Raw genomic sequence first — 21,908 nt, 5'->3', positions numbered from 1 at the left:
AGGGCTGAATGAGCTCCATCTGCCTGGGTTTAGAGTTGTCCTTCTCTTCTGTGTGTTCCGGGGCTTCCCTCTCATCTCCCACGATGGCACTGTCCGCACAGGCGAAGCTCCCATTCTCTCACTCCTTTCCACACCCGGGGTCAGGCTGCCGCACATGCACCCGGGGCCGGCCCGGGCCCACGCCACAGGCTCCATGTATTCCATGGGCATTCCTATATGCACCACATTTTCAGTAACTTTACTTTCCTTAGCTAAGCCAGCTATAGTTTCACAATGATAGACATCCAGTCCTCACCTCTCTACAGGGGTCTTACATGCCACATCCAAAGGTACTGGTTTACCTGCAAGCATAGCTTTAAGAACAGGTATTGGCAGTGTAATTTTATGTTCCTTCCCTGGGTCAAAGGTTCAGTCACTGCCACTCCTTTGCAAGCTAAGCTGGTAACAGCTTTTCAAAAGTGAAATGATAGTGCTTATCACTGCCACATGCACACATATACTGCCCAACAGTGACCTCGTGTGGCAATGGAAATGTCTCTAGTTCTTTAGACAATACAGCGATGGTCAGGTTGATTAAAATGAGCACTAAGGGAGTAAATGTATATAGTGGAGTATCTGCCAGGTGGAAGCAAATAGGTCCCTATCTGCTTCTGGTACATATCATAGAATCATAGAACCAGAGAATATCAGGCTGGAAGGGACCTCAAGAATCACCTGGTCCAACCTTTCTTGGCAAAAGCACAGTATAGACAAGAGGGCCCAGGCACTCTGCCCATCTTAAAAGTGTCCAGTGTTGGAGAATCCACCACTTTCCTAGAGAGATGATTCCAATTGTTCTCACTGGGAAAAATGTTCCTCTTGGGGTGAACCACAATCTCCCCAGGAGTAACTTGTACCCATTATCCCTCATCTTTTCCATGTGATTCCTTGTAAAAACAGACTCTTCATCTTCTTTGTGGCCATCCTTTAGATACTAGAACATGGTGATAAAGTGTCCTCTAAGCCTTTTTTTCGCAAGGCTTCTCTCACACACTTCTCTCAGACTTTCCTCATATGTCAGGCTTCCCAGACCTTGGGTCATCTTTGTGGCCCTTCTCCAGACTCTCACCAACTCATTTTTGCATATTGGGGACCAAAATTGAACACAGTATTCCAGATGTGGCCTGATGAGTGCTGAATAGAATGGGATAATGACCGTCTCTGCTGGTGATGTCCTTCTTGATGTAATCCAGCATCCTGTTGGCTTTCTCTGCTGCAGCAGCACACTATTCCCTCAGATTGAGCTGCTTGTCCACCAGGAACCCCAGATCTCTTTCCACAGAGCTGCTCCCTGTTCGGGTAGATTCTAGCTGCACTTCTGGATTATGTTTTCCCAGATGCAAGACCTTACACTTGTCCTTGTTAAACTTCATAAGGTTCTTGGTAGCCCATTTTTCCAGCCTACCCAGGTGTTCTTCCAGGGCATCTCCATTCCAAAGGGTCCACTTCCCCACTCAGTTTGGTGTCATTGGCAAAATTCAATGGGATAAAGAAATGCTTCTGGAGGGGAGATACACAATCTCTGTGGCTTACTGGCTGTTGAACTGTAAGGGCACAGGCTGAACCTTCTCTCGAGAGGGAGTAAAGAACAACATTAGCACAAGTACCAATGAGATGGTGGACAGGAGGAATGGGCATTCATTATGTCCCTTCCACTTCCAAAGAATTCCTCTCCACTCCCACAGATCTGAGGTCTGGACACAGCTTTTGTTGCAGCTCCTTATCCGGCTCTGGAGCCAGAGCCCTTTGTGCCTAACAAAATGGTGCCAAATGCTGCCCTTCCAGGTGACCCCTGGTGCACTTGGCGAAAACTCTACAACCAACTCAAGCTTGTGCAGGACCAAGCTGATCCTCTAGCCAGGAATGCCATGTTCAAGACCTGCAGTCCTGGCTGCTGCTCTTGAATCTGCTGCTGAACTGCACAGGTACAGCCAGCTTCAACATCCTTTTCCTCCTTGCTGTGCTGTAGGAAAACAGGCTCTCAAGACAGAGACCCTGGTGCTGTTTGTCAGTCTGTTCTCTTTTCATGTTTCTCTCTACAGCTCACACCTGGGGGTGTGCTTTAGGAGATCCCCAGGGCTCTGTTCTGCCTTGGCCCACTTCCCCTGCTGTGGCCAGAGGAGCCCAGACAAGAGCAGAAAGCTGCTGGCAGGGGTATTCCAGTGCCTCAGAGGAAGTGGGTGTGGGGCAACAAAGGGGGGACTTACCTTCCCCAGGAGGGCTAAGCCTTCTCTGAAGCTGAAGGAGAAGCAATGGCCAACCTCACCTGCCCCAGGGAGTTGAGGAGCTTCTGCAGGACCAGGAGCATGTTGCAGGGAGAGGAATGTCTTCTGCAGCATCTGTAGCAGCACCCTGAGTACAGAAAGGGGAGCGGGCACCCTGAGGCCTGACCCTGTCTTAGACTGAGTTCCAAGCATAATGAGAGCTTTGGCATGTGTCTGACAGGTGTTTACCACGTGGGACAACTTGGTGGAGAAAACCTCCAGAGGACAGCAGCAGTATGTGTATCCTCCTGTGTTCAACTCCTCCAACAGTAGAGGATGTTGGGGTTTCTTCAGGTCAAGGCTGGTTCTGCCAGCATAACTCCAGAGCACACAGTGCCGCTCATTCACAGCCTGTGGCCAGGGCTGGGTACAGTGGCCACCCTAAACATTCAGGTGAAGGTCAGCTGGACCCAGCACCAGTGTCTCCACAGCCCGTGGTGTTGCACAGCTGGCAGAGAACTGCGTCAGCTCCAGGAAGAGTCTTGTCACCTGTGATGGAGCTGTGAGGCGTGCTCCCCCTGCCACAACCTGACCTTTATTTCCCAGTGAGAAGGGGGAGTAAACCAGTGACACAAGTGGCAGTTGGTTGTCATGGACACATCTGGTGGTGATGGCTGTATCCACCCAAAGTGGATTCAAGGGAGATAGAGAACAACACCATGGCCAGCGGCCAATCTGAACAACACACCGCCCTAACCACAGTGCCGCTCCAGGTCTGACTGCACCAAGGCTGGAAGAAAAAACATCTGTAGTCGGTGTGCAGATATGACCATGAGTCATCCTATTCCATAAATAGTGGGCAGCCCTGGGCCTGTTGAGCTCTCCTGCGCAGCGGTGGGCTGCATGCCAGGATCTTCCCTTGAGTAGGGACAGCTCTAAAGGGGACTCCTCAAGGTCAAAGAAATTTTGTCTGTCCTCTCTGCAGTAAACACTCAAGAGTACTGAGTGTTTTTTTGTTAAGTCACTGTCACGCTTGCCATTGAACTTTGTTAACTCATTCTTGTATCAATAAAATCCATTGTCCCTTCTTTGGAGAGTGAAGTATAGGACTCCATCCATGATGGCAGCATAAAGGCCATTGCCAAGCGTGCCCTCCAGGAAGCTGAGGTCCCAGGCATTACTGGAGGTGTAAGGAAGGGCACACTGCAGAAGGCTTGACACAGAGATTTCTCTCCTCCCTCGATCGTGTATCGTCCTCCAGTTCTCTGTCACAGCCATCCAAAAGGCTGGTGCTGCTAGAATAGGCCCTGTGTATGGCCACACTTCCTTTTCCTGTTGTCTCACACTTCCTGGTAGGGGAAGAGAGTACTGTGGCAGGAATTAGAGTTGCCTTAGTCATACCTTTCTCTCCATCCAGGTCTTGGGCTCTCCTCAAGGGTGTAATGTAAAGAAAGAACTGTCTCAGCAGTCTGTATTTACACCTGCTACTGCAGATCTGGTCTCTGCAGCAGTGCCCTGTCAGGAGCCTCATGGCAGAGAGGAAAAAGCCATTCATCTCATCTTCTTGTTTCAGAAGGAGCCCTCTGGGTTCCGGAACTACCTCAGGCTGCAGGTGCTGGGCCATTGTGGAACCTGAGCCATGGTTCCTGCCTGTATCGAGTCAGATCCCATAGGGATCCTGCCAAAGAAGGGGGGGAAGGGGTCAGGTCAGTTTTATCTGGCAATAAATCCTATTTATTTTCCCCAGATTGAGTGTGAGCCTTTTGTGCCTGGGATGCAAACAGGCAGGGGAGCACGGCTGGGGTGGGTGGGAGGTGGCTCTGATGGCAGCTGGCAGCACTTGGAGGGAAGCACGTATGGAAGGCAGGATGGCAGATGCAGCAGCACAGAAACAGCTTGGTATGATGGTCAGGAACACAAATAGTCAAAGGGAAGAGATGAGAGTGCTCTTGGCACCAAAGAGAAGCACCAGGAAAGGAAGCTCATTACAGAGGAAGGTCATTACAGAGTGGGTGGGGGCGAGAGGGGGTTGGAAGCCCAGAGAGGTTTTGTCTGGAGAGACACGAAAAGCCCAATTGTCAAAAGTAAAGTCAAGGGAAGTTCCAGCTCCGTCAGTCAAAACCAAGCTCAATTCAAGCGCTCTTCAGCCAAGGGAGAAGCAGTGGCTGACCTTGCCTGTCCCAGGAGATTGAGGAGCTTCTGCAAGACCAGGAGCACATTCCAGGGAAGGAGATAGCTGGGAGCAAAGTGCCTGGGCGGCACAGCCCTTGGGTTATGGGGACTTTGTTCTGCTTCCCACCCCTGTCTTCCAGCTAATGGTCCTGGGTATCCTGGGAAAAACTGGTCTTACTATTAACACTGAGGCCAAGGAGGCATGAAGTAACTCAGCCTTTTTCTCATCCTTGTCACTATGTTTTCCCCCCATCCAATAAAGAATTGGAGCGAATTATGAAAAATTTGGAGAAAATAAGAAAATTTGTGGAAATACTGGGGAAAATCAGGGGGAATTAGGGTGAAATAGAGGAAATAATGGGAAAAATCAGGGAAATTGGGGAAAATTAAGGGATATTGGGGCAAATTATTGGTGGAATAAGAGGAAATTTGGGTAAAGTAGTACAAATGATGGGAAAAAGATAAAAAATTGGGTAAATTGGGGAAATAAATTTCAGTTAGGGGGAATTAGAAACATATTCAGGGAAAATAAGGAGAAATTGGGGATTTTGGGGAAAATTAGAGTGAATTGGGGCAAATTTGGGGAAATAAGATACTTTAGGGGAATCAGAAAATGTATAAAAATTTAGGGAAGTGTAGGGGAATTAACGGAAAAATTAGGGAAACTGGGGCAAACTGAGGGAGAATAAGGGGAAATTTAGGTGAAAAAAGGGCAGAGTAAGAAAAATTTGGGGAAATCTGGGGATAATTAGGAGAAATTAGGGGAAATTGAGGGAAAGTTAGCAAAATAGGGGAAATTAGAGGGAAGTTGGGTTAAACAAGTTTGGTGGAAACTTGAGGAAATCAGGGGGAAACAGGAAATTTAGGAAAATCAGGGGGAAGACAAGGAAATTTGGAGCAAATTGCAGGAAAAATGAGGAAATTTGGAGAAACCTCAGGGGACACCAAGGAAATTTATGGCAAATTGATGAAAATTTGGGGAAAACAGGGGGAAATCAAGGAAATTTGTGGCAGATTGGGGGACATTTAGGAAAATCAAAGGAAAACAAGGAAATCTGGGGAAAAATCAAAAAACTTTGGGGGAAATTGGGAAAATTAGGGGAAATGCAGACACCTGAGTCCCCTATATGGGGTCTAATGGCATCTATGGGGCCTGGATGTCTGGGTTCCCCTAGCTATTCTTAGGTGAGTTATGGGGGTCGAGAGGGGGGGAAGGGGGACCTATAGGGTCAGCCCCATATATGGTTATGAGGTGAAGGTGCCCCACAGCCCCATTGGCGTCACAAACTGATCAGATGTCAGGGGTTGGGGGGGGAATGTCCCAAAAATATCCCATTGTGGGGGGAGGGGGAGGGAACAAAGGGATGGGAGGAGGGGCCCAGATTCTTGAGTTCCCTCGAGGGGGAAGGGGGGTCACACCTGTCCTTTGTCTGTCTGTCCCCTCCTCCACCCAGGGGGGACTCAGGCATCTGGGCAAGCCTTTTGGTTTGCCTCATTCATCCCATAATAAACCACGGGGGGGGGGGCTACAGGGGGCCCCTACAGGGCTGAGAGGGGGGTGTCCTATGGGTTTGGGGAAGCCCTATGGTGATTCTGTGGGGCTGGAAGTGGGTGTTATGGGGGAAGCTATAAGGATTCTATAGGGGAACATATAGGGGTCCTATGGGGCTGGGAGTGGGTCCTATAGGACCATGGAACTGGGGGCGGGGGTGTCCAATAGGACTGAGAGTGAGCCCTATGAGGCTGGAGGGAGTTACAGGGGTCAAATGGAGAGAAATATGGGAACCCTGAGGAGAGTCCTATGGACTTCTTATAGTGCTAAAGGGGTGTCCTGTGGGACTGGGGGAGACCTATGGAGCTGAAAGTGTGTCCTGTGAGGTAAGGGGAAACTGTGGGGATGAGATATGTAGGGGTGAGATATGTGGGGGCTTCTGTGGGGCTGGAGGAGCTCTATAGGTCCAAAGGGGTCACTGGACCCTTTGGGGCAGTGAGGGTCCTATAGGATGACAAAGCAGAGGGGGGGGCCCTATGGAAGTGGGGAGTGCCCTGTAGATCCATAGGGGTCACCGTGTCCCCATGGGGCAGTAGGGTGGCCTTGAGGTCACCTGTCTGTCCATGCCCGCCCTCCCCCCTTCCCGGTGACGCAGCTGGGGGGGGAGGGGGGATATAAGGGGGATCCCCCAGCCAGTGCCTGCAGATCCAGGGGCAGGTGGGGCAGGGGGCACCGGGAGCACTGTGAGGGTCTGGGAGGGGGCTATAGGGGGACTGGTGCCAATTGTAAGGGACTGGGAAAGAACTGGGCCAATGTGGGAACTGGGAGGGACTGGGAGGAAACTGGGAGGGTCTATGGGGGAACTGGGAGGGACTGGGAGGGTCTATAGGAGAACTGGGAGGGTCTATGGGGAAACTGGGAGGGACTGGGATGATACTGGGAGGGTCTATAGGGGAACTGGGAGGGACTGGGAGGATCTATGGGGAAACTGGGAGGGTCTATGGGGGAACTGGGAGGGACTGGGATGATACTGGGACAGTCTGCAGGGGAACTGGGAGGGACTGGGATGATGCTGGGGGAGAGTACTGGATAAATCCTAGGGGGATATTGAAACTTACTAAGCAGTACTGGGGGGGGGGGCGAGGGGGGGGGGGTTAGTGGGGTGGTGTGTGCTGGTGTACTGGAGAATTATTGGTGGGGCTTGGGGGGATGCTGGGATGTACTGGGACATACTAATACATACTGAGGGGGGGTTGCTGTGTTCTGGACCAGGACCAGAGCCCCCCTGAGTCTGCACTATCATCCCCTGACTCGGAGACCACTGAGAGAGGTGGGACTGGGCACTGGGAGCACTGGAAGGAACTGAGGGGTGTCTGGAGGAACTGGGAGGGACTGGGAGGGATGGAGAAGTACTGGGGCATACTGGGAGGTGCTGGGGTGGGGTAAAGGGTAGGCAGTGTGAGGCACTGGGGAAACTCAGCTTAACTGAAAGGAACTGGGAGCACTAGGGTGGGCACTAGGACTGCCAAGGAGGAATTGGGATGGAGTTAGGGACAACTGGGAGGAACTGGGAGCACTACAAAAGTAACTGGGAGCAGTGGAGAAGAATGGGGGAGGATGAGACCACCAAGGATGGACCTCAGATGGGGCTGACTGGGAGGACTGGGAGCTCTGTAGAGGAACTGGGAGCACTGGGGAGGAACAGAGGAGTCAGATCAACCATGAGGAACTGGGGCATCTGGAGAACAGTGGATGATGAAACAAGGAAGGAGTTGGGATGGGGTCTACTGGGAGGAACTGGCAGCAGTGGGAGGGTCTGATCCCTTCTGCCCCACACAGCCTCATCCAGCGCCACCATGCCTGACGTGGAGATGGCTGAATTTGGGGAGGCCGCCCCCTATCTCCGCAAGTCGGAGAAGGAGAGAGTGGCCGCCCAGACCCGCCCCTTTGACCTGAAGAAGGACATCTTTGTTCCTGATGAGAAGGAGGAATATGTTAAGGCCACCATTGTCAGCCGTGAGGGCTCCAAGATCACTGCTGAGACCGAGCATGGCAAGGTGGGGGGACCCCAGCCACACACGGGACATCAGGACCTCAAAATAGTAACTCCATCCCACATGGGACACAAAGAACCCAACTCACCTTCACTAGAACCCAAGAAACATCTAGACCTCAACATACCTTCACCAGCACCCACTGGATTCTCAGACCCCACAACATCTTCTCTAGAACCCAGGAAATATCTAGACCCTGACCCCCCTTCCCCAGCACCCACTGGACACCTAGACTCCCTCCTACCCTCTTCATCAACCAAGGGACACCCAGACCCCAAACTATCTTCTCTATCACTTGAGGGACACCTACACCTTCTCCAGCTCCCAAGGCAATACCCGGATGACCAGGTCCCAGCCCTACGGGAGGAAAAATCTGGGGCAACTCCTTGTCCTGTCCTCCCAACCCATGGTGTTCTCCTTACCTTGAGCAGACAGTGACGGTCAAGGAGGACCAGATCATGCAGCAGAACCCTCCCAAGTTCGACAAGATCGAGGACATGGCCATGCTGACCTTCCTCCATGAGCCTGCCGTCCTCTACAACCTCAAGGACCGCTACGCCTCTTGGATGATCTATGTGAGTTGGGAGCCCATGAGGTTCTCCAGACCCCATCTGGAACTTGGGCAACCCTTCTCTAGACCCCTTGGGCCAAATAGACCTAGGATACCCTTTCTCCAGATCTCATGGGCCACCCATAAATGGGATGTCCCTTTTTCACACCTCTTGAGGCGCCCAGACCAAGATGTCCCAAACCCTTTGGGACACTTGAAACCAGGATGTCCCTTCTCCAGATTCTGTGGGCCATCCAGAACTGGGATATCCTCTCTCCAGGCTTCTTGGGTCACTCAGACCCAAGATGTCCCATCTCCAGATCACATGGGCCATCTAAACCCAAGACATCCCTTCTCCAGACCCCTTGGGCCACCTAGATACAAGATATCACTTCTGCAGACCCCTTGGACCACCTGGTGGGGTGGCACCTGAGGACTCTGACCCACCTACTTCTTTCTCCAGACCTACTCAGGACTCTTCTGTGTGACAGTCAACCCCTACAAGTGGTTGCCTGTCTACAATGCTGAGGTGGTGGCTGCCTACCGGGGAAAGAAGCGGAGTGAAGCTCCACCCCACATCTTCTCCATCTCTGACAATGCCTACCAGAACATGCTGACAGGTAGGGACTTCCTGCAGGGACCCCAAGACCATATCCACTGATCCTTTTTGGGGAGCAGAAGATGTGGGGCAGATGTGGGGCAGAGCCAAGGTGGACTTCAGAACCTCATGCTTCTTCTCCTTGTTCCAACAGATCGGGAGAACCAGTCCATCCTCATCACGTAAGTGACCTCATATCTAAACACGTTCTTAGCCCTGCTCACCTGGCACATAGCCCCTCTCCTTCTCCCTCTGAAGCCATGCCCACTGGCACGGCCAACCCTTTCTCACCACCTGGGCTTGCCTGTGGATATCCATCATCCACCTACTGCAAGTGCCACTCCCCCAGTGAGTCCCCACCCCTAGCACCATAGCCCTGCCCACAGCACTCAGCCCTTGCTTTCCTTGGCTGCCCTCAGCGGAGAATCTGGGGCGGGGAAGACAGTGAACACCAAGAGGGTCATCCAGTACTTCGCCGTCATTGCTGCCATCGGTGACCGTGGCAAGAAGGAGACAGGGGCCCCAGGCAAGGTGAGGACACTGGATGGGGGATGACAATGTCTGGCCAACATTTTGCTGCCTGTCTGTCCAACCAACAACACAATGTATCACCCAACCAATCACCCTACCAACCACCCAAACAATCCAACCAACCATCCAGCCAAGCAACCATCTATCCAACCTTCCATTCATCTGCCCCAGTTCCATCCCTCCACCCATGGCATCAACCCACCTCCTTGCCTATGCAAACCTACATGGACCTCTGTGTTCTCCCATCCATCCATCTCAACCTCACAACCCCAGCTCCTGCCCCTCCCTGTGACAGTCCCTCCACATTGTCCTACTCTACCAGGGCACTCTGGAAGACCAGATCATCCAGGCCAACCCTGCCTTGGAGGCCTTTGGCAACGCTAAGACTGTTCGCAATGACAACTCATCGCGATTCGTGAGTGTTGGGCTGAAGCCTATGGAGTAGGGTCTGTGGGTTAGGGTTATCTGGGAAAAGGTGGCCACCTCCACCTCCTGCCACTGCTTTCCTAGGGGAAGTTCATCCGGATCCATTTTGGAGCCACTGGGAAATTAGCATCAGCTGACATCGAGACCTGTGAGTAGGTTGTGGGCTTCATGAGAGGACATCTGGTTGTCCATCACCCATCCATCCATCCATCCATCCATTCCTCCACCCACATGCCCATCCTTCTCGTCATCCTACCATCCATCTACACTTCCATCTCCTCAAACCTCCATCCATCCGTCCATCCATCTGACCCTCCATCTCGTCATCCCAACTTTCACTCATCTTCTCTCCATTCCCATCTTAGACCTTCTGGAGAAATCCCGTGTCATCTTCCAGCTGAAGGCTGAAAGAAACTACCACATCTACTACCAGATCCTCTCCAATAAGAAGCCAGAGCTGCTGGGTAAGCCATGCTCCCAACCCACCTACAAACACCTGACCCCAACTCCTTTCTGAAGGACTCCTGCCTGTCCCAACCCCATCTTCTCCTTGCAGATATGATGCTGGTGACCAACAACCCCTACGACTATGCCTTCATCTCCCAAGGAGAGACCACAGTGCCATCCATTGATGATGGAGAAGAGCTCCTGGCTACAGATGTGAGATGAGGGGCCACTAGGCAGTGTGTGTGTGTGTTTCTGTGTGGGCTGAAGAAGACCTTCATCCACATTTTTGCCCCACAGAGTGCTTTTGATGTCTTGGGCTTCACCCAAGAGGAGAAGAACTCCATCTACAAACTGACGGGTGCCATTATGCACTTTGGCAACATGAAGTTCAAGCAGAAGCAACGGGAAGAGCAGGCAGAACCAGATGGCACTGAAGGTTGGGTCCAATCAAGGTCAAGGTGGGAACTAGGGTGAACCCCATGGTCCTTCCAGGTTCATGTTTTCTCCTCTGCATCCTCAGAGGCAGACAAGTCAGCTTACCTAATGGGGCTGAACTCAGCTGATCTTCTCAAGGGGTTGTGCCACCCTCGGGTCAAGGTGGGCAATGAGTACGTCACCAAGGGGCAGAATGTCCAGCAGGTGAGTAGGACATCCCCAAAACCTCCTCCCTTTGGGGTGGCATGGTGCCATCTCCAGCAAGGAGGAGAGCACTGAGAGCCCCCTCTCACCGGTGGAACATTCCTCTTCCAGGTGATTTACGCTGTTGGGGCCTTGGCCAAGGCTGTGTATGAGAAGATGTTCAACTGGATGGTGACCAGGATCAACAACTCGCTGGAGACCAAGCAGCCACGGCAGTACTTCATCGGTGTGCTGGACATCGCTGGCTTTGAGATCTTTGATGTGAGCCTTGGTTGACCCTGTTGCGTTGACCCCATCGGGTGTTGAGTTAATCCTATTGGATGGTCAGGTGGCCCTGTTTTCACTGGTTGTTCTGTTAAGTTCATTGGGTCTCAGGTTGACCCCGCAGATCTTATTAGGTGTTCTGTTGACCCCATTGGCCATCTCCTCTCTCCTTCCCCAGTTCAACAGCTTTGAGCAGCTCTGCATTAACTTCACCAATGAGAAGTTGCAGCAGTTCTTCAACCACCACATGTTCGTGCTGGAGCAGGAGGAGTACAAGAAGGAGGGGATTGAGTGGGAGTTCATTGACTTCGGCATGGACCTCCAGGCCTGCATTGACCTCATTGAGAAGGTGCCACCTCCCCCCAGGGCTTCTGGGGGCTGAAGGGGCTGCTGGGGAAGGGCCCTTCCAGTTGGAGCTTGCCAGGGACCCCAAAGTTGGGCAGTTGGGTTGTGCTTGGTGTTCACTATGACCAACAAGGTCTTCTCTTCCCAGCCCATGGGGATCATGTCCATCCTGGAGGAGGAATGCATGTTCCCCAAGGCCACAGACATGACCTTCAAGGCTAAGCTCTTTGATAATCACTTGGGCAAGTCAGCCAACTTCGGGAAGCCACGCAATGTCAAAGGGAAGCAAGAGGCCCACTTTGCCCTCATCCACTACGCTGGCACGGTAGACTACAATATCATTGGATGGCTGCAGAAGAACAAAGACCCTCTCAATGAGACAGTGGTGGGGCTCTACCAGAAATCAGCCCTGAAGCTCTTGGCCAACCTCTTCGCCAACTATGCTGGAGCTGATGCACGTAAGGGGCACCCCCTTCCTGAACATCTGGGGCTCTCCCCACCCTGCCCATCACCTATCTCATAACTTCTTCTCCAACAGCTGTGGAGAAGGGGAAAGGAGCCAAGAAGAAAGGTTCCTCCTTTCAGACTGTCTCTGCACTGCATCGGGTAAGAGTTCAGGGGTTAGTGGTAGAACCTAGGGTGTTTGGGCATTGAAATCATGTCCGAGGGCAGGTAGTGATCCTTGCTGGGACAGGTTGGGGGGGTCTTTCTTTTCTTCATCATCTTCTCCTCCATCCTCCAGGAGAACCTCAACAAGTTGATGACCAACCTGCGGTCTACCCACCCTCATTTTGTCCGCTGCATCATCCCCAATGAGACCAAGTCTCCTGGTGAGCCAATTCATGAGGGTTTATCCAGGGAACAGTGGTGGTCCCTGGCCAAAGGTGGTGGGGAGCAGTGCTGTGGGGCAGGCCTTGACCCACCAGTCATGATGACCCACCAGGTGTGATGAACAACCCCCTGGTAATGCACCAGCTCCGCTGTAACGGGGTGCTGGAGGGCATCCGCATCTGCCGCAAGGGCTTCCCAAACCGCATCCTTTATGGGGACTTCCGCCAGAGGTAGGCACAGAGGATGAGATGTGGGGAGGGGGTTGACAACTCCACTGGGTCTGATATCAGGATTTTCCTGTCCTCTCTGACTACTAGGTATCGCATCCTGAACCCCGCTGCCATCCCTGAGGGGCAGTTCATCGACAGCCGCAAGGGTGCTGAGAAGCTCCTGGGATCCCTTGATATTGACCACAACCAATACAAGTTTGGGCACACCAAGGTGAGGTCACATGGTTTCCATTCCCCGTGGTCCCATCATCCACAAGGCCTCCATGGTGGGACCAGGTTGACTCCATGGTCCCACCATCTACTCGTTCACCTGCACATCTGAGCTCACCCCATCCACCCTACCACCCATTCCTCCACCAAGCCTCCAGACCCCAACAGCACTTAGCTTCATCTCCCCTTGTAGGTCTTCTTCAAGGCTGGGCTGCTGGGGCTACTTGAGGAAATGCGGGATGAGCGCTTGGCCAGGATCATGACCCGCTTGCAGGCCCAAGTTCGTGGTTTCCTCTCCCGTCAGGAGTTCAAGAAGATCCTGGAGCGGAGGTGGGTAGAGATCGGAATGGTGTTGAGTCTAGGTTGAGTTGAAGTTCCTGGTGACCTGCATCCTGCTGTGCCTTCTCCAGGGACTCGCTGCTGGTGATCCAGTGGAACATCAGGGCCTTCATGGGGGTGAAAAACTGGCCTTGGATGAAGCTCTACTTCAAGATCAAGCCCTTGTTGAAGAGCGCTGAGACTGAGAAGGAGATGCAGGTAGGACAAAGCCATAGGTGGGGCAGGTGGATGGGTGGATGGGGAGAGGGAAGGGTATGTGGGGACATAGAGGAAGCAATGAGACTTACAGGTGACCTTCGTGCCTCCTGCAGAACATGAAGGAAGAGTTTGGGCGGCTGAAGGAGGCCCTGGAGAAGTCAGAGGCCCGGAGGAAGGAGCTGGAGGAGAAGATGGTCTCCATGCTGCAGGAGAAGAATGACCTTCAGCTCCAAGTGCAGGCTGTAAGTGACCTAGATGCCTCGGCCCCTCCCTCCTTTTTCCTTCACCCTCCCACCAATCTTCCCTCTTCCAGGAGCAAGATAATCTTGCTGATGCTGAGGAGCGTTGTGACCAGCTGATCAAGAACAAGATCCAGCTGGAGGCCAAGGTGAAGGAGATGACAGAGCGAATGGAGGATGAGGAAGAGATGAATGCTGAGCTGACGGCTAAGAAGAGAAAGCTGGAGGATGAGTGCTCAGAGCTGAAGAAGGACATTGATGACCTGGAGTTGTCTTTGGCCAAGGTGGAGAAGGAGAAACACGCCACAGAGAACAAGGTAAGGGTGGGGAGAGATCTTGATTTCAAACTGTGGGGACTTGAGATGTCTCGAGCCAAAGTGAATACGTTTTGAGAAGACCCAAGGGTGGTTGGGTTGAGTTGCCAAAACCCAAAGCTGTTTAGGCTGCTAAAATTCAAGGGTGGTTGAGTTGGGTCATGAAGACCCAAAACCGCTTTGGTCAGGTTTTGACAACCCAAGGCTGGTTGTGTTCTCCTGTGTCCCCTGACTTAGGCCCAGCTCAACCAAGAGCAAGAACAACCTCCTGTCTCTTGTCCTACCTCTGGTACCAAACCAGAGGCTTGATATTTCTCTTCCTGCAGGTCAAGAACCTCACAGAGGAGATGGCCGGGCTGGATGAGATTATTGTCAAGCTAACAAAGGAGAAGAAGGCTCTGCAAGAATCTCACCAGCAAGCGCTGGATGACCTGCAGGCGGAGGAAGACAAGGTCAACACCCTGACGAAGGCCAAAGTCAAGCTGGAACAGCAAGTGGATGATGTGAGTGTGGGTCAGTCCTGCCACGGGCACATAGCTGGTGCCTTGGGGTGCGAAGGTCCTTCTGGGGTTGGTGTTTGGGGGGGGCTGATGGGTGTATCTCTGCCTCACTCACAGCTGGAGAGCTCACTGGAGCAGGAGAAGAAGATCCGGATGGACCTGGAACGGGCCAAAAGGAAGCTGGAAGGTGACTTGAAGCTGGCTCAGGAGAATATTATGGACCTGGAGAATGACAAGCAGCAACTGGATGAGAGGCTGAAAAAGTAGGGGCCCATCCACCTGCTTGTGCTTTACCTATAATGACCCTCTCTGCTGAGCAGGCAGGAATATGATTGCCTGGCATTTCTCCCCACACCCAGGAAGGACTTTGAGCTCAACGCACTCAATGCAAGAATTGAGGATGAACAAGCAATTGCAGCCCAGCTCCAGAAGAAGCTCAAAGAGCTTCAGGTGAGGTGGACTTCAGCTTGGGGTTCAACTAGGAAGAGGAACTGGTTCTCCTCATTTATTTCACACCTTTTTGAGAAGGACCTAGACCAGCATGCCACAAACCTGAGGCCTGAAGCCCATGGCCTGTCCCTTGGCCTAGAACCTCCCTGTCACTTATCACCTGGAAATGACTCATGGGCTCCTGGGCAGGTTGGCTTTGGGGTAGCTTAAGCTGAACCAGTGGGTCTGGAGTACTCAAGGCAGTGGGGGCACCTTGGGTAGGATCATCTGAGCTGAGCAGACCATCTGTTTTGGATCATGTTATCTCCGATGTCCTTAGAGAAGGTTGTGTGGAGCTGTCTGATCCAGGCAGCTCTAGGGTTGGTTGAGCTGAATGTCTTCAAGACCAGCGAGTTGAAGAATCTCAAGGTAATTTGAGAAGGTGGAGTGTCTTCAGATAAGGTTGGGTTGATCTGGAGAACTCGAATCTTGATTGGGTTGAAGAGAACTGAATGAGATCAAGTCTGATTGAGACGAAGGATCTCTAGTTGTCTGGGTTGAGCTGAAGAGTCCACATGTGGTTGGGTTGACTTGAATTGACTTAAAGACTCTCCAGCTGGATTGGTTGAATTGAGTGGAGGAGCTGGGTGAAACCAAGTCCGCTGACAGCATGTCCATCCCCTGAGCACAGGCACGGATTGAGGAGCTGGAGGAGGAGCTGGAGGCAGAGCGAACGGGCAGGGCCAAGGTGGAGAAGCTGCGCTCAGACCTGTCACGGGAGTTGGAGGAGATCAGTGAGCGTCTGGAGGAGGCAGGTGGGGCCACCTCAGTGCAGATTGAGCTCAACAAGAAGCGGGAGGCAGAATTCCAGAAGATGCGGAGGGACCTGGAGGAGGCCACACTGCAGCATGAGGCTACGGCTGCTGCGCTGCGCAAGAAGCACGCCGACAGCGTGGCCGAACTCAGTGAGCAGATCGACAACCTACAGCGTGTCAAGCAGAAGCTGGAGAAGGAGAAGAGTGAGCTCAAGCTGGAGTTAGATGATGTTGGCTCCAACATGGAGCAGCTGATCAAGGCCAAGGTAGGAAATAGGTCTCCAGCCATTAAAGAACAACTCTTCCATTGCCCTCTCAAGGTTCTCTTTCAATTTTCTGCCCTTCCTGTCTCCAGGCCAACCTGGAGAAGATGTGCCGTACCATGGAAGATCAGATGAATGAGCACCGGACCAAGTCCGAGGAGGCTCAACGCATGGTCAACGACCTCACCACTCAGCGAGCGAAGCTCCAAACAGAAAATGGTGAGGGGCTTGTTCTTCCCTAACCCAATTGACTATCCCTTGCCCAGTGAGGTGGCTTTGTGGTGTGTCCAGCGAGTCACTGTCCACCATTCCACCCCACAGGTGAGCTCTCCAGGCAGCTGGAGGAAAAGGAAGCCTTTATCAACCAGATGACGCGAGGGAAACTCACCTACACCCAGCAGCTGGAGGACCTCAAGAGGCAGCTAGAGGAAGAGGCCAAGGTAGGGCTTTGTTTGGGAGGTCAGTGGGGCTAAAAAACACCTCCAGTGTCAAGGGTGAAGTTGATTTGGGACTCAGAGGGGCAGTTGGAGAAAATGAGTTGAGGGTCTTCAGGGAGTTCAGTAGGGTTGGTGGGTGTCAAGGAGGTTGGGTTGGATTGGTAGTAAGGATGTTGGTTGGGTTGGTCTAGAGGAGGTTGGGACAGGTTGGATTGGTCTACAGGAGTTCTGGTCAGCTTGCAGTGATGAAAACAAAGTCTTGCTGAGTTGGAGAACTCTAAGCTCAAGTTGATGTGGACCCAATGGTTCACCTTTTCCTTCACTTGCTCTCTCTCCACCCTCCCAGGCCAAGAACGCACTGGCCCACGCCCTCCAGTCGGCCCGGCATGACTGTGACCTGCTGCGGGAGCAATATGAGGAGGAGACAGAAGCCAAGGCTGAGCTCCAGCGCTCGCTCTCCAAGGCCAACTCTGAGGTGGCACAATGGAGGACCAAGTATGAGACAGATGCCATCCAGCGCACTGAGGAACTCGAGGAGGCCAAGTAAGTCATCCCCCCATGAAGGGAGCTTCTAGGGGGCAGGGGAGAGCAGAGACTCTTCCACTGGAGAAGGATCTGGAGAAGGTAGAGGGACCTGGAGATAGCAGAGGAGATCCAGAGCAGAGCCTTGGCCAACTGATGGGTGGAAGAAGGTTTGAGTTGGTCCACTTGGTCCACGGGTCACCACAGCCAGGTTGTCCCCTGGGACAGGAAGAAGCTGGCCCAACGGCTGCAGGAGGCTGAAGAGGCGGTGGAGGCAGTCAATGCCAAATGTTCCTCTCTAGAGAAGACCAAGCACCGGCTGCAGAATGAGATTGAAGATCTCATGGCTGACCTTGAGCGGTCGAACGCAGCAGCTGCTGCCTTGGACAAGAAGCAGAGGAACTTTGACAAGGTGAGAGAACCAAGAAATGGTGGAAGGAGAATAGTGGGAAGAGGGTGGAGAGATGTGGGTCCCAACAATCACAGAAAGGCAGGAGAAAAAGTCCAGAAGAAATGTGAACAACTGTCAAGGTCTAGGTTTCAGACCTTGCCAGAGCTTCAAGTCCCTGCCAAAAGAGTGTTGGAGAGAGGAGGAGGACAATGAAAAGAGAGTTTTTTGTGGGCAAAGCAGCTTCTGAGCAGGTTATGTCCCCATAGATCTTGTCTGAGTGGAAGCAGAAGTTTGAAGAGTCACAGATGGAGCTGGAGGCATCGCAGAAAGAGGCCAGATCCCTCAGCACTGAGCTCTTCAAACTGAAGAATGCCTACGAGGAGTCACTTGATCACCTGGAGACCTTAAAGAGGGAAAACAAGAACCTCCAAGGTGAGACCATGGTCCTTTGTCTACCCACCATGTTTTCCACTACCTTCCACATATTCTGATGTGTTCTCACCTGAGCAGAGGAGATTTCGGACCTCACGGAGCAGCTGGGTGGCAGCCACAAGACCATCCATGAGTTGGAGAAGGTCCGAAAGCAGCTGGATGCTGAGAAGCTGGAACTTCAAGCAGCGCTGGAGGAGGCTGAGGTGAGCCAAATCCCATCCCCATGAATCTCCATGTTGTTCTGGTCTTCTTTGTGGTTCTCAGTTTTCCCTCTGTCTCTTCCAGGCCTCTCTGGAGCACGAAGAGGGAAAGATCCTGAGGGCCCAACTGGAGTTCAACCAAGTCAAGGCAGACTACGAGCGCAAGCTGGCTGAGAAGGATGAGGAGATGGAGCAGGCCAAGCGCAACCATCTGCGGGTGGTGGACTCGCTGCAGACCTCACTGGATGCTGAGACCCGGAGTCGCAATGAGGCCCTGCGGCTGAAGAAGAAGATGGAGGGTGACCTCAATGAGATGGAGATCCAGCTCAGCCATGCCAACCGCATAGCCGCTGAGGCCCAGAAGCAAGTCAAGACATTGCAGGGCTACCTCAAGGTACCAATAAAACTTCTGTTTCATAAGAATGTTGAGATGTAGTAGATTACACCACCCCACAGTAGAAGAAGAGTGGACCTTCAGCCCCTTCCCCCCCATCCACATTCACCCTGTTCCCCTATGCCGTCTTGTAGGACACTCAACTGCAGCTAGATGACGTGGTCAGGGCCAATGAGGACCTGAAGGAGAACATTGCCATCGTGGAGAGGAGGAACAACCTCCTTCAGTCTGAGCTGGAGGAGCTGCGGGCGGTGGTGGAGCAGACTGAGAGAGCCCGCAAATTGGCCGAGCAGGAGCTGATTGAGGCCAGCGAGAGGGTCCAGCTTCTCCACTCACAGGTGAGACCTCATGCACTTTCAAGGAAAGAGGTCACCTGCATCCATAGGTGTGGGATTCTAATGAGTTGAGTTACCAAGATGTCCAGATCCTTGAAGCCTCCAGAGTTGGCAGGGGTGGGGGCATTAAGTACTGAAGAAGGATGGGTCAGCAGTTCCACAGACACCTCATGAGATCCTCTTCTCCATCTCCAGAACACCAGCCTCATCAACCAAAAGAAGAAGATGGAGGCTGACATCTCCCAGCTGCAGACGGAGGTGGAAGAGGCCATCCAGGAGTGCAGAAATGCTGAGGAGAAGGCCAAGAAGGCCATCACTGACGTGAGTGCCGTGGTGGGAACAACAGCTAGGATATCTTCCAGTGGAGGGTAATGAACCTCCTTTTTCTGCTTGCTTCTCTCCTTGAGTAGGCAGCCATGATGGCAGAGGAGCTGAAGAAGGAGCAGGACACCAGCGCCCACCTGGAGCGGATGAAGAAGAACATGGAGCAGACCATCAAGGACCTGCAGATGAGGTTGGATGAGGCTGAGCAGTTGGCCCTCAAAGGGGGCAAGAAGCAGCTGCAGAAGCTGGAGGCCCGTGTGAGGGAGCTGGAGAATGAGCTGGAGGGTGAGCAGAAGCGCCATGCTGAGAGTGTCAAGGGTCTCCGCAAGTCCGAGCGTCGTGTCAAGGAGCTCAGCTACCAGGTGGGTTGCCTGAGGTGGCCCTGGATGTTATCCACTGGCCCTGTGTCCACAGGGCCTTATGTCTGATGCTGTATGTGACTTGCAACATGGCTGACCTGGTAGCCAGAGAAACACAGGTGAACTAGACCACCCACTGCCTCTATGTCCAGTACTGTAGTGGGACCCAGAACATGGTAGGCCTGGTGGTCATGAGCCACCCAGTCATCCAGCATCCATGGGGTCTTTGCATGACCCAGAATCTCAGGTGAAACCTTATCAAGGACAAAAAGACACCTTCACCCAAGAGGACATCCCACCTTCTGCCCCACAGCTGAGGCCACCAGAGAGCCTCCACTCCCCAAGATCATCTCTAACTGTCTCCTGACCCTCGTGGCTCTGGTGATGATCCCAAGCATGGATGGGGTCAGGTCCTGATTCACACGTGTCTCGCCCCACAGACAGAGGAAGACCGCAAGAACCTGGTCCGGCTCCAGGACCTGGTGGACAAGCTCCAGCTGAAGGTCAAGGCCTACAAGCGACAGGCGGAGGAGGCGGTGAGCAGTGGAGGGCAGCTTTGGGACCACCCCCAGGAGGAACCAGTGTGGGGTTGGGGTGTGAGACAGGATGTAGGGAGTAGCAGGGAACCTTAGTGTCGTTAAGGAGTGGGGTGTCAGGGGCTGAGGAAGGTGGGCAAAGGGAGAGGTGGGGGGGGTGGAATGGCTGTGGGACAGGTGACTAGAAAGTTGAGTGGATGTTTGGATGGATGGAAGGTTGGATAGATGATGGTGGGTTGAATGGCTGGCTGGCTGGAAGGTGGAATGATTGCATAGATGAAAGGTTGGACAGGTGGGTGGAAGGTTGGTTGGGTGGATGGAAGGTCGAATGGTGGAAGGATGGATGAAATGTTGGCTGGCTGACTGAATGGATGTACAGAAGGAAGGCTAAATGGTGGAATGTTGGATGGATGGATGGATGGATGGATGGATGGATGGATGGATGGATGGATGAAAGGATGAAAGGATGAAAAGATGAAAGGATGAAAGGAAGGAAGGTAGGTTTAGTGGGTGGAAGGTTGCATGGATGGGATATTAGAGGGCTGGTTGGTTGAGTAGATGATTGGGTAGCTGGAGATGGAATTGCTGGAGGGACAGGTGAGTCCATGGTAGGCCAGATGGAGCAATAAGAAAGTCAGATGGAGGGACAGCTGGCAGGGTGGCAGGAGGCCACATGGAATTGAGGTGGAGCCCCACTGATGCCCCTGTCCCCCAGGAGGAACAAGCCAACTCCAACCTGGCCAAGTTCCGCAAGGCACAGCATGAGCTGGACGAGGCAGAGGAGCGTGCCGACATCGCTGAGTCCCAGGTCAACAAGTTGCGGGCCAAGAGCCGTGACATTGGAGCCAAGGTGGGATCTCTCCCTGCCCCACAGCTGCCCCATGGCTGCCCCATGGCTGCCCCCACAACTCCCTCATGTTTACACTCCAATTTTTTTCATTCTCTATCAGAAGGGACTCAACGAGGAGTGAAGCTCTGGATTCCCAGCTGTATTCCCTGGACCTCTAAATGCCCCACCCCTGCTCCCAGCCCCCTAACCTTGGTCAGCCAATAAAAAGCATTGAGCAGCAGCAGTTTGTGTGGGGCTGGGTTTGTGTGGGGAGGGTGGAGTTGTCTCATGACATGGCACCCACAAGGTGGATGCAGCCCACAAGATCACCCACTAGTGTGCAACATAGCACACCCCACAGCATGATGCAACCAGATGCACAGTGCAACATGATGTGACTGATGGGGTGCACCTTAACCTCAACCTGCCCCACAGTGTAACTCAGCCTGCCCCATGGTGCTCCGCAACCTCAACCTGCCGCACACCAACCCCTGTCCATGTGGGAGGAGACATGTCCAGGGGCAGATGTGGGGCTGGGGAGGGAGGGGCCCAGGAGGTGGGGGGAAGCATCTGAGTCCCCCACATATGGAGCAGAGCCTGAGTGAACCCCTCAAGATGTCTTGGCTCCTGAGGCTGCAGCTTCTCCTGCTGCAGGTGCTGATGTCCCTCCAACTTGGCATCAGTGTTCCCCTGGCCACCAGCTACTCTGTCCCACTGCACACCATGTCCCACCATCCCCCATGCCCTGCTGAGACTCTGTCCCGTGTCCCTCCATCCCTCTGTCCTTTCCATCCATCATCCCACAACCTCCTGGCCCACCAGCCCTATCTCCCACGGTCCCTCCACCTCCTCTATGGCCTCCTAGTCCCTCCAGGTTCTCAATGTCCCACAAGGTCCCGCTGTCCCTCTCTCCCCTGCCTGTTCCTCCCCTTCTCAAATCCTCTGTCCCACTGCCCTCCCCCTCTCCTCCCCCCCGCCCTGCCTTCCCCGTCCATCTGTCGCCCCATCCCTCCTCCAGTC

The 21,908-nt window shown here is 53.2% G+C and overlaps 1 protein-coding gene across 1 annotated transcript; it reads left to right on the top strand.

Moving 5' to 3' along the window:
- Positions 1-7,119: 7,119 nt before the first annotated feature.
- Positions 7,120-21,129, top strand: LOC135417133 (myosin-7). Its single transcript, XM_064660801.1, has 40 exons — positions 7,120-7,237; positions 7,747-7,964; positions 8,393-8,536; positions 8,975-9,131; positions 9,264-9,291; positions 9,529-9,640; positions 9,963-10,055; positions 10,151-10,214; positions 10,432-10,530; positions 10,623-10,726; positions 10,811-10,949; positions 11,034-11,152; positions 11,264-11,413; positions 11,595-11,765; positions 11,910-12,219; positions 12,300-12,367; positions 12,504-12,591; positions 12,705-12,822; positions 12,910-13,033; positions 13,226-13,362; positions 13,443-13,569; positions 13,683-13,811; positions 13,883-14,125; positions 14,449-14,625; positions 14,740-14,885; positions 14,982-15,072; positions 15,743-16,132; positions 16,222-16,348; positions 16,451-16,569; positions 16,913-17,109; positions 17,317-17,500; positions 17,746-17,911; positions 17,990-18,114; positions 18,197-18,505; positions 18,640-18,843; positions 19,036-19,161; positions 19,251-19,526; positions 19,964-20,059; positions 20,775-20,909; positions 21,010-21,129. Exons 2-40 carry the CDS (start codon positions 7,764-7,766, stop codon positions 21,028-21,030), a joined length of 5,814 nt encoding a protein of 1,937 aa, XP_064516871.1. The 5' UTR covers positions 7,120-7,237; positions 7,747-7,763; the 3' UTR covers positions 21,031-21,129.
- Positions 21,130-21,908: the final 779 nt, after the last annotated feature.

The sequence above is a fragment of the Pseudopipra pipra genome, chromosome 1 (genome assembly GCF_036250125.1).
Source record: "Pseudopipra pipra isolate bDixPip1 chromosome 1, bDixPip1.hap1, whole genome shotgun sequence".
NCBI classification, from domain to species: Eukaryota; Metazoa; Chordata; class Aves; order Passeriformes; family Pipridae; genus Pseudopipra; species Pseudopipra pipra.
The sequence above is the reverse complement of the archived record's forward strand: the minus strand, read 5'-3'. Positions and strand labels throughout refer to the sequence as shown.

Excerpts from the sequence above, each read along its gene's own strand:
- LOC135417133 (XM_064660801.1), top strand. The coding sequence starts at position 7,764 with ATGCCTGACGTGGAGATGGCTGAATTTGGGGAGGCCGCCCCCTATCTC. Across the intron at positions 13,034-13,225 it reads ACAAGTTTGGGCACACCAAG|GTCTTCTTCAAGGCTGGGCT; the intron begins GTGAGGTCACAT and ends CTCCCCTTGTAG. Across the intron at positions 14,886-14,981 it reads CTGGATGAGAGGCTGAAAAA|GAAGGACTTTGAGCTCAACG; the intron begins GTAGGGGCCCAT and ends CCCCACACCCAG.